General features: G+C 37.9%; 2 protein-coding genes across 7 annotated transcripts in view; one reads left to right on the top strand and one right to left on the bottom strand.

The window, feature by feature from the left end:
- LOC107654970 (potassium channel subfamily K member 1-like) overlaps positions 1–3,896 on the top strand; it is a 12,699-nt gene extending 8,803 nt beyond the window's left edge. The window contains exon 3 of the mRNA XM_016442328.1: positions 3,035–3,896. Within this exon, the coding sequence (XP_016297814.1) occupies positions 3,035–3,297 (263 nt within the window). The 3' untranslated portion in view covers positions 3,298–3,896. The remainder of the gene's footprint in view (positions 1–3,034) is intronic.
- Positions 3,897–6,327: 2,431 nt separating this feature from the next.
- Positions 6,328–11,469, bottom strand: part of LOC107654968 (transforming acidic coiled-coil-containing protein 3-like) — an 11,189-nt gene continuing 6,047 nt past the window's right edge. For 5 of the 6 annotated variants that reach the window (XM_016442321.1, XM_016442324.1, XM_016442325.1 and 2 more), the window contains 12 exons: positions 11,048–11,114; positions 10,788–10,962; positions 10,632–10,693; positions 10,335–10,468; positions 9,627–9,708; positions 9,358–9,507; positions 9,208–9,275; positions 8,495–8,538; positions 8,252–8,412; positions 8,043–8,149; positions 7,808–7,928; positions 6,328–6,459 (listed from right to left, as the gene is read on the bottom strand). In XM_016442321.1, coding sequence (XP_016297807.1) covers positions 6,388–6,459; positions 7,808–7,928; positions 8,043–8,149; positions 8,252–8,412; positions 8,495–8,538; positions 9,208–9,275; positions 9,358–9,507; positions 9,627–9,708; positions 10,335–10,468; positions 10,632–10,693; positions 10,788–10,962; positions 11,048–11,114 — 1,243 coding nt within the window. In that variant the 3' untranslated portion in view covers positions 6,328–6,387. The remainder of the gene's footprint in view (positions 6,460–7,807; positions 7,929–8,042; positions 8,150–8,251; positions 8,413–8,494; positions 8,539–9,207; positions 9,276–9,357; positions 9,508–9,626; positions 9,709–10,334; positions 10,469–10,631; positions 10,694–10,787; positions 10,963–11,047; positions 11,115–11,469) is intronic. The other variant, XM_016442326.1, reaches the window with a different exon arrangement.

Below are 11,469 nucleotides of genomic sequence, written 5' to 3'. Positions count from 1 at the left end.
CGAAATTATCCATCCTCGATCACTTTTAGTCAGCTTTGACGAAACTCCTCTCAGCTAGCACGTCTTTTCAAAGTGAAAGTAGCCTTGTCACCTGACCTGAATACAGCGCGCTGATTCGCTAAAATGGACTTATCGGTTTCTGTTCAAAGACAACAAGGGCGCTTGTCGGCTTCTGCAGTAAAACGTGAACTCGCGATGCCTGGAAAGTGGACAAAACTGGCTTTTTTGACAAAACGTGTTTAGGGTTCAGATCGCGCTATATGTGGAGAATAATGCACATTGCAAATGAACTCTTCATATAGAGTTTTGTAGGGAAGTATATGATTTTAAAACCACTTAAGCTCAGGGCGTTTTTGCAATGGTTAGGCGGAAATTCGTGTGTGGGACGAATACATTTCTAAGCTTAATGTTACTGCTTTATGAATATAAAAACCAAAAGGAATGGTATTATTTGTAAAGAAGACACTCCAAGCTTTCAAATGAACCCATATATGGGCTGATACCATATAAGGAAGGCTATGTAAATGAAGCATAAACATTTTTAACGCCATTTTGGCCGCAGAGTTTAACTGGTTTTAACAAATAGAATATAGTCCTTGAGAGGGCATTTGAAGTTGAAAGCTTGAATATTTATAAATAAGTGTGTATCAAAGGTGACATATCATGAAAATTTGACTTTTTCCATGTTTAAGTGAGATTGCGTCAGATTGTGCTCCCCCATGACGTAGAAAGGGATAATATTTTTATAATATTGCCGCCCTTTAATTGTGTTTTTGCAAGCGACATCGTTGTAGTAGTTCTAACGCCATGGCGAAAGTTTGAGCAAAGCATGCTAAATGTTCTGTCTTTGGCTGCACTGACGAGCACAGAACACTGTTTAGAGTCCCAGCCTCAGAGGAGACAAGAGAGCAGCTAATTTATTTATTTATTTACTGTATATTATGCTGTTGCCACACAGATCTAATATAAACATGCGATTTCTTTACCTTCACAGACATAACCGACTGTTTTTGTAACTTGTGTGTGTTTTTAACATAAACTTGTGTGTATTTGACAGTTTAAGCACAGTAAGACATGAAAGAGAACTTTCCAAGTTTAGTACTCAAATGCTGTGTGACAGCCACTTTCTGTGCGCATGCTTCGGATGTGTGCGCTCAGAAAACCGTTTATCAGAAGTTCAAACTAATATGGTTTAAAATGCATAATTTCAGCGCGATAGACATGATAATCAAAACCAAACAGATGTTTTTTGGCAGAGTATCTGAGGTAAGAGCTGTAAAGCCACATCTCTATTCTTGAAAAGGGGGCAAGGAGCAGCATTTGCATTTAAAGAGACATGAATGAAAACAGCATGTTTCTGCTTCTGCTCAAAATAGGCATTTTCAAAATTATATAATAAATGATCTGTGGGGTATTTTGAGCATAAACTTCACAGACACATTCTGGGGACACCAGAGACTTATATTACATAATGTAAAAAGTGGCATAATAGGTCTCCTTTAAAAAACATTCAGAAGTCTCGGAAATGCTGTATAGTAAACGTTCTGTGGTTTATTTGTCATGTAAGCTAATTTAAAGGGAAAGTCCATCCAAAAATGATAATTCTGTTACATCATAAAAAAAATATTTTAAAGTATGTTGGTAACCAAACAGTCTCGGTTTCCATTGACTTGCATTGTATGGACAAAAAATGTAGTGAAAGCCAGTGAGAATTGAAACTGGTTTGAAATGACATGAGGGTGAATAATTGATGAAAAAGTCTTTTTTTAGATAGATCATTCCTTTTAATGTCCGTTTTTGGTTAATAAAATATCGTTAACATTGTGGTCCAGTTTAAAGGTTCTTATACTTCTCAACAATAAGCCATTATTTCTCATAGTAACGTATTTTATTGAGTAAACATGCCTAGTCTGTTCACTTCCTCTTCTCGTAAGTGAAATTCAGCTGACTTCCTTTTATGTATCTACACATCTTAATGTGTAAGTCTGGCCTGTTGTCATAGAAACAGATGGAAGGTAAAAAGGAAGTGCATGTGATTCAAGAGTATAAACTGTTCTTTCACTGCTGCTCTACTGTTCCATTTAGTGTTTGTCTTACTTATGAAGCAGTACAGCTCTCATTTTCAAAAAGTTGCATGAAAATGACACATGGCTTTCGTGCTTGTGTGGGTTTAGTTGATGCAGATGGTCCCGTCTTTCTGTTTGGTGTGCGTGGGACGGTGAGAAAGATTTGCTGTCGTAGCATAATTGTGGAGGATGTGGCATTCGTGAGGCCCACACATGCTGAGTTTTCTTCTTTAGCTCTGAATCTTTCTGTATTAATTTCATGATGTTGCTGAGATGAAAGATAAGATGCAGGCTAAAATAATCGTATTCATGATCCTTGGGGTGGCCAAAAGAGTTTTTTTTGTGGCCCATGTCATTTTTTATGTACACACTTTCCTGTAAGGTTAACACAAGAAGAAAGAAGAATGAAAGAAAGCCCGGCAGATTTAACCGCGCTGGCGTATGGCGTCATTCAGCCAGGTTTCCGTGAAACACAGAGCAGCAGAGTGTGAAAAATCCTTATTTGTGGGTAGAGAGCGGAGATTCACCATATGGATGCTGGGCAACGGCGTTCTGAATCTGCGCTTCCTGAGCCTCACGAGCACGCCGGCTCGCTTCCCCCGTCTGTGCATCCTGAAGCGCTTGATCAGCACAGCAGCTCCGCCGACTACAACGTTCAGTAAAACGTCCGAATAAACGAAATCCGGTAGAAGATTGTGTGGTGTGTTCTGCCGAATGTTCAGCAGCTCATCCCTGGTAAAACTGATCGTGTTTGAGAAACAAAAAGCAGGAAAAACTTACAAAAACAGTACAAACACTGGAGAGCCAAACACTGAGGCTGCCGTCTGCGGCGCCATCGCATGAATCCGATGCGGATTGCAATTGCAACCTAACCTATTTTGTGTTGTATTTTGTTATGTGATAATGTATATTTTCATGAATTACATTCCTTTATTTCTCCATTTCTTTCTTCCCTTCGTGTCCCACAGTGTATCTCCTCCTCGGCCTGATTGCCATGCTGGTGGTGTTGGAGACTTTCTGTGAGCTGCAGCAGTTGAAGCAGCTGAGGAAGATGTTTTATCTGAAGAAGGAGAAGCCCCAGGACCGTCTGGCCATCATGGAACATGACCATCTGACCTTTAGCTCCATGCCAGACGGTACCGCCAACTCGCCCCAGGAGGACAAAACCGAACCCTTTGTGGACTTCCCCGTCCTAACCTCTCCAGGAGGTGATGACCCCATGATCAAATAGATGTTTTCGCTTCCATCAACATAACTCTCAATCGAGGGAGACATCTTTAGCCGAGGGGTCTTGCAAGTTACTGGTAGGATACAGAATTGTGAAAATTACTTGAATATGACGCTCGAGATTCTGCGTATTTAACAGCCCTCTACAAAACCATGATACGTGATAAAATCGTTCACTGGCTGAATATCTGTAAATGATCATTAGCACACTTAGGCTGCTACCCCATCAAATCGGCAAACTACATTAAAAAGCATAATTGCACACTTGTACACTAGCATGTACTTGCCAATTGAGATAGCAGAAATGGTAGAAGTAATGTTGACAGCATTTGTGGCATAATGTTGATTACCACCAAAATTTATTTTCACTTTTCGCGCCTTTTCTTTAAAAAAATAATCTGTTTCGGTAAGGCACTTACAGTTGACATGAATGTGGCCAGTCTGTAAACACTAAAATACTATTTGAATTGTGTAGCCACAAGAACTAAATAGTATGTGTGTTAAAATGATTTTAGCACGAAATAAATCGTTTAATCTTTTCTATATAAATTTATAGCCAATTTGACATTTTTACCATCACAATGGACTTATAAATTCTAATAATTTCAGCACCTTTACAGTTGAAAAATAACAGAATTAACATACAGTAAGTGATTTTATAAAATTAGCAGCTTCACATTCTGTCATCATTTACTCAACATGTGTGACTTTATTTCTTCTGTGGAACTCAAAAGAAGATATTTTAAAGAATGTTGGTAATTTCAGTTCCCATTAACTTGCATTGTAAGGACAAAAAATACAATGGAAGTCAATGGGAACAGAAAGTGTTCGTTTACCAACATTCTTCAAAATATTACCTTTTATGTTCCACAGAAGAAAGTCATGCAAGTCATGAAACTACTTGAAATAAATGACAGAACTGTCATTTCTGGCTGAACCATTGCTTTAAACCGTTTAAAAAAAATAGACTCATTTACTTTCTTTCTTTCTTTCTTAATAATGAGGAACTGTTTTTTGTGATTATGAACTTTTGCCACAATTGCTGCTAGTTAAGCTTCACTTTTCCAGGTATTGAACCCAGAATATCCTTTTGTAGACCAAATTTCTTAGACTCTAATTCAAAAAGCACTTCTGCTCTGATCTAAGCTTCGAATAAAGACCACCATCTTCTCACATCTTCATAAACATGAGAGCTCACTTGCATATAGTGGAAACCTGTCATCAAACATAGTTGCCCATCATCTGTTAAGTTTTATTTCCAACTCGTGTGATCTACCTTGTGAGCTTGCAACTAGAGTAATACTTAAGGATATCTGCTACTACTGGTGATCGAAATTACTCTAGAAGTCTCTTATGAAGCTGTATCACTCTAATGCATTGAAATGTTAAGACTATAATGCACTATAATGCAGCATATACTGTAGCATAAGTCAGTGTAGAAGCACAAAAAAAGTTAGTCTGCTCAAAAGGGAGTAATTTTAGATGACGTAGTTAAAATAGTGACATTTATCTTAAGGGATATTTTAACATGTTATACTGTATAATTTTCTCATTTTAGAAAGTAATATTTTACCGTGGTCTAAATATTAAAATGCTTGACAGAGTAAATCAATCTGAGTTTACATGGATTTTTGAATCCAAGGTTGAATAATGGCTGGCTCCATGTGTCCTTGTCCTAAGCTACTGAGATCCAGCGCAATGCCGTTACATACCAAAAAAGGTTTGGAGAAAATCTTGGATTACTGAATTGTGGTTCAGTATTATCGACTAATTGACTGTATAAAACTTAGATCATCCAGATCTTTGATTGTTGCATTCAGAGCATTTTTGTGGCTATTTAATAAACATAAATGAATTAATTTTATTTTTGAAACATGCTTGAAGTGTTGTTTACAATAGAATGCTTGTGTTTGTATTATGAGAATGACTGTTGTAGGCACAGACTTATGACTACTGTTTAAGGTTCGGTTGGAAGATCACACTGTACTGCAGATTGTGCTGTATCACTGTCACCGCAGTAGAATGTCATGACATTTTTATCAAAATAGAATAAAAGCTGAAAGTTTTAGGCCTCATTTTAACTTCTGTTGTGTCTGACTAGGGATTATTTACAGATGGTGTCGTTTTTACATTAAAGAAACATGCGGAATCTGAGCTCAGGCCATGGGAACTTGAATGTGCTGATGTGACATTTTTATTGTGTGAATAATGAAATGCTCTGTGATGTCACTGCTGGATTCTTTGTGCTTATTTGCCCTTGGTGTTTTGCAGCATGAGTCTCTATGATCAGCTACAGTGTCTTAACATTGTATCAGTGCAGCACAGAATAATGTATGTATTTGTTATTGAATATTTAATTTTTATCAGTAGTATGTTTAGAAATACACAAGGGCATACTGGCATGATCTCTGTTTAAGTTGCGTGTGAGAGACTGTTGGATAAATGTTGTCATTTCCATATATAAAAATCCTGAACTGGATCAATTGTCTTTTTTTTTTTTTTTTTTTAAATATATGAAAATGACTACCAGTGTTGGAGTAACTAGTTCTATGTAACAGAATTACGTAATTTAATTACAAAATAAATGTAACTGTAATCAGTTACAGTTACTGAGAAAAAAATTGGTAATTAAATTACAGCTACTTATGAAAATGTTAACCATTACAAAGGGGGTTACATCTCTGAATATTTTCACACGTATACAGATTTGATTGATTTCTTTCCCAAATTGCATTGACTGCTCTAAAATACAAGACACCAATGTTTCAGGAGTTTAGAACTCAAAATAGGACACATGCTTATTCAATAACTGTTTTATTTCCTATTTGGGTTTATGTACTTTATATGCTTTATTTTTTAAGATTTACTTTTTTTCCCCCCCAAGGCATTGTTAGATGCTTCCCGTCATAGCTATGCAAAGATTTGAAAAAAAAAAAAAAACCTTTCAAAAAGTGAAACATTAAAACTGTTGGTTATGGGGACTCGCGTCAAAACAAAGGTTTGTTTTCAAACATTTATTTTTTTATTTATTACAATAATTGGTGAGAACAAATACAAATAACGAACAAAACACAAATAATGAACACAAAATACACTAAAAACCATGCTTTTGCACTTTAAGTAGCAGATCATCACACAGTTCTGTGACATCTTTGACTTCTTTAGCCTGAGAAGAGAAAATAGTCACATTATAGATGTTACATAACTTTTTTAAAAGCAATTCAGAATTACACTCAAAAAGAACACCACTGTGTGTGTGCGCGTGCATTTACCTTTTGTTCCAGATCCTTTTCTAGGGACTGAACTTTCAGCTGTTCTCTTTTGAGCTGCACCTGCAGTGCTGCCACTTCTGCACCCTGTTTAGTACGAACCTCATTTATGGCCTTATTCGCTCTGAAACAACATCAGTGCTATTAGTGACGCTTCCAGGCATATTTATCAATTATGCAAGATTGGATTATCACATTCATAAGAGAATGCGTTTCAGACTGCTTGATAAGCACATACTGATCTAGTTTCTCCTCAGCATGGGCCTTCAAAGCTTGATATCGCTTTTCCTCTTTCTGCAGTCTGTCCATGCAGTTCTGCGCATACTGCTTCAGAGTTTCCTCATTCTATAGAAGAGAAAGTGGGGCAAAAAAAAAAAAGACCATTATACACTAAAATAACATCTTGATTTGAGATGAAGTCTTGATTCAGAAGTCTAAAAAGCATACCTTTTTGAATCCTTCAATGACTTCCTTGCATCTGTCAAGGCGTTTGACAACTGAGGAGAAGGATCTCTCCAACTCATTCAAATCTTTGGACAGCTGGTCTTTTTCCTGGAGGACTCGCTCTAACTCAATTTTGGCCAAATCTTCCTTCTGTTTATGCTCAACTGTAAACACACAGGAGTGTGTTATTATCTGACATACTGCCTTTAAAATAATGTACTGAATCTAATCAAACAACTGTCATACCGGTGATTTGAGTGATGGTGGCCTCAAATTCTGACACTATAAACCTGAAAAGAGAGGATAAAGGCCCATTCACACCAAGCACGATAACTATAAAGATAACGATAAAGATATAGTTCTAAAAATAGAATAGCAAAGTCCACACCACAACTATAACGATAAAGACAAAGAGAAACTATATAGTTGGAATCACTTTCAAAAAATTTTTTCCAGCTGATGAATGATAAAAAACATTGACAGCCAATCAGAATCCATCCTGCTGTAACGAGCTTGAGAATTTAAGAGGCAGACGAGCGTGCGCTTAGAATAAACAGACGATATCGTTCGCTGGTGTGGACGCTAATATCGTTATCTTTATAGTTAACGTTCTTGGTGTGAACGGGGCTTGAGAGTTTAAGACTGGTGTGCTGTTCAAATGTCAGTCATGCATCAGGGGTCCCACACAATTCGATCGATCCAGTAAAATCACAACTAACTGGAAAAACACTTTACTTTTTTAAAAGCAATTCAGAATTACACTCAAAAAGAACACCACTGTGTGTGTGCGCGTGCATTTACCTTTTGTTCCAGATCCTTTTCTAGGGACTGAACTTTCAGCTGTTCTCTTTTGAGCTGCACCTGCAGTGCTGCCACTTCTGCACCCTGTTTAGTACGAACCTCATTTATGGCCTTATTCGCTCTGAAACAACATCAGTGCTATTAGTGACGCTTCCAGGCATATTTATCAATTATGCAAGATTGGATTATCACATTCATAAGAGAATGCGTTTCAGACTGCTTGATAAGCACATACTGATCTAGTTTCTCCTCAGCATGGGCCTTCAAAGCTTGATATCGCTTTTCCTCTTTCTGCAGTCTGTCCATGCAGTTCTGCGCATACTGCTTCAGAGTTTCCTCATTCTATAGAAGAGAAAGTGGGGCAAAAAAAAAAAAGACCATTATACACTAAAATAACATCTTGATTTGAGATGAAGTCTTGATTCAGAAGTCTAAAAAGCATACCTTTTTGAATCCTTCAATGACTTCCTTGCATCTGTCAAGGCGTTTGACAACTGAGGAGAAGGATCTCTCCAACTCATTCAAATCTTTGGACAGCTGGTCTTTTTCCTGGAGGACTCGCTCTAACTCAATTTTGGCCAAATCTTCCTTCTGTTTATGCTCAACTGTAAACACACAGGAGTGTGTTATTATCTGACATACTGCCTTTAAAATAATGTACTGAATCTAATCAAACAACTGTCATACCGGTGATTTGAGTGATGGTGGCCTCAAATTCTGACACTATAAACCTGAAAAGAGAGGATAAAGGCCCATTCACACCAAGCACGATAACTATAAAGATAACGATAAAGATATAGTTCTAAAAATAGAATAGCAAAGTCCACACCACAACTATAACGATAAAGACAAAGAGAAACTATATAGTTGGAATCACTTTCAAAAAATTTTTTCCAGCTGATGAATGATAAAAAACATTGACAGCCAATCAGAATCCATCCTGCTGTAACGAGCTTGAGAATTTAAGAGGCAGACGAGCGTGCGCTTAGAATAAACAGACGATATCGTTCGCTGGTGTGGACGCTAATATCGTTATCTTTATAGTTAACGTTCTTGGTGTGAACGGGGCTTGAGAGTTTAAGACTGGTGTGCTGTTCAAATGTCAGTCATGCATCAGGGGTCCCACACAATTCGATCGATCCAGTAAAATCACAACTAACTGGAAAAACACTTTCAATCATCCATTAGAGAACCAGGTGATTGACACATTTGAGAATCAAGCTGGGAAAAAAAAGACACTCAAATTAATGATTTGCTCACAATTCAAGAGTAACGACTATAAGCACTTCCATCATGTTTCCAGTTCTAAATGACAACTCCAGCTTTTCCATGTTTGTAGGAACCCTAATAATTCATTCTCTAGGTACCATGTGAAAGTGTTTCTCTAATCAGAGACTTACAGCATATGCTGATTCTCCAGTTGCAGCTTCTCAATCTGAGTCGTAAGCTCTTGTTGCCGTTCCTCTGCCTAAAAAAAGAAAATACAAAACATTAGAGAGACCAATCAGACATGTGTGCCAGTCACCTTGTGTGAGGCTATGGGAGCTAACCTGTCTCTCCGCTTTCTGTAATGCAGCATCCATGTCTCTCTGGCTGTACTTCAGAAACTCTATAATGGAGTCCTCAGTCTTCACTGGCTGTTTTAATGTGGGAACCAGCAAGTCCAGAACAGTTGGATCTGGCACCACAGTTTCCACTGGCTAGAGGTTAACAGACATTGTAAAATGGACTCCAATGTGCAAAAGACTGAATGTTTCAGTGCCAAGTCAGAATGTTAAAGATGCTAAACAAAGCATTGACATTTGTGTCATCATCTTACTGGTGGAGGCAGATCATCCAGCAGCTTCATACGGTCACTGTGTGACTTCTGCTTTACTTCAGACTTCGCAGCCTCCATCATCCTAAAATGCCCACAAAAAAAGGTTTGCATGATCATTGTAAGGTGTGCACTCTGGATTTTGATCACAATATAGATATGATCTGTTGCATTAGGCCATTTAAAGGTGCTGTATGTAGGATTGACACTTGAGTGGTTGAACTAGGTATTGCAGTCCAAATTCAAAATATTGGAGAGGTTTTTTTTTCACCCGGCCCCTCCTCCTCAGACTTGAGGCACACGCAGGTTGCCAGATTGATGACACCAACAGGAACGAGCGCACTTGACGATTAATGAAATTAAATATGCTGTGTTTTCCGCCAACTGGCAACCCAGGGTGCCGAAATACAATTGGGTAAACTGGCAGTGGGCGGGTTTCACAAACCAAAACAGAGCTCAACATTCTGGCCTGGAATGCACATATTCAAAGGAGAATAACTGACTGTAGCATTGTTTTTCAGATAAACAAGTATGTTAACTTAGCAGGTTTCTTAAATATCTGAAAACATATTATGGTATTTTTATGCTTTAGTAGAGTCAAAAACTTACATACAGCACCTTTAACTCCATTTGAAACCATTTGTAATATTTTCAACAAGGAGGGTTGAAGATTATGAAACATTGTTAACATGAATGTTTGTGAAGACTGACCTAATGGCAAGAGAAGGCCGTGGCATGCTGAATCCAGAGTTGCCACTGTCCATTCCAGTTTTCTTTGGACTCTCCTTCAACAGTGGGTCAAACTTCAAATACAGTGACTGCTTCCGCAAGGCCGACTCCTTAAACTATAAAAAGTGTTTTAGTATAGCACTGAACAACTGAAATGTTGCTTAATGTACTCTAAAAAGAATGCTGCTCCTAATATAGTAAACAAAAGAAAACAAATTATGAATGCATTACTCTCACACTAACTGGGTTTATGGAAAGGCTCATAAAGGAAAAACTCACAGCGCTTGATCCAAACTGCTCCAGATAATCAATCTGCCCATCAAAATCTCCCCCTGGCATGACTGAGAGAAAGAGAATGATATTGCTCACAATGTCAAAAGCTTGCACTGGATGAGTCAGTGTAGTTCAAATACAAATGCAACCATGTATACTCACACAATGCTCCTGGCACAAACTCATCTTCACTTGGTGCCGCCATACCAAGATCACAGGTCTGGTTCAGTAGATCCACTTTAGATTCTGGTGTTGCCATGAGGTCTGGCACCTGTAATGCTGGATTCTGGGGTATGCTAGTGCTGGACATAGTGAATGACTCTACATCTTCTGCCGGCTAGTAAGAGAATGAGCATCAACATGATCATAATTTGTGGAAATACATATTTTCTATTTAATTTGTACATTTAAGACACTCTTACCCTCTTAGTGACAGGAAGACCAGTTTCTGCAATGTTTTCATAGGTTTCAGAAACTGATGGAGGAGAACTGAAGGAGAAAAAGGAAAAGTCTGAGCTCAACGATTATTTACATTTATGCATTTGGCAAAAGCTTTTATCCAAAGACGCTTCCATTTAGGGCTGGGACAATAAATCGATACATCGTGATTCGTGGATCGATTCTGAGCTTAGTTTTTAACAGCAGATGGCACTCTAGGCTAATTTTTAACCGCACACTCAAATGCACACGAAGAAGAGCACTTGTGTGTTCGGCTGAGTAATGGAAGTGTTTAAATGTACTTGCACATCGGCTTTTATGATGCAAGATTAATGTAAACACAGCCCACTGTGAACATCCTTGTAATTCTCTTCAACCTTTTCGAACTTTATGAATGATTATTTTA

The sequence above is a fragment of the Sinocyclocheilus anshuiensis genome, unplaced genomic scaffold, assembly GCF_001515605.1.
Source record: "Sinocyclocheilus anshuiensis isolate Anshui unplaced genomic scaffold, SAMN03320099.WGS_v1.1 scaffold487, whole genome shotgun sequence".
Lineage (NCBI taxonomy): Eukaryota > Metazoa > Chordata > Actinopteri > Cypriniformes > Cyprinidae > Sinocyclocheilus > Sinocyclocheilus anshuiensis.
Note: the sequence above shows the minus strand (reverse complement) of the source record. Positions and strands in the feature narration are given on the sequence as shown.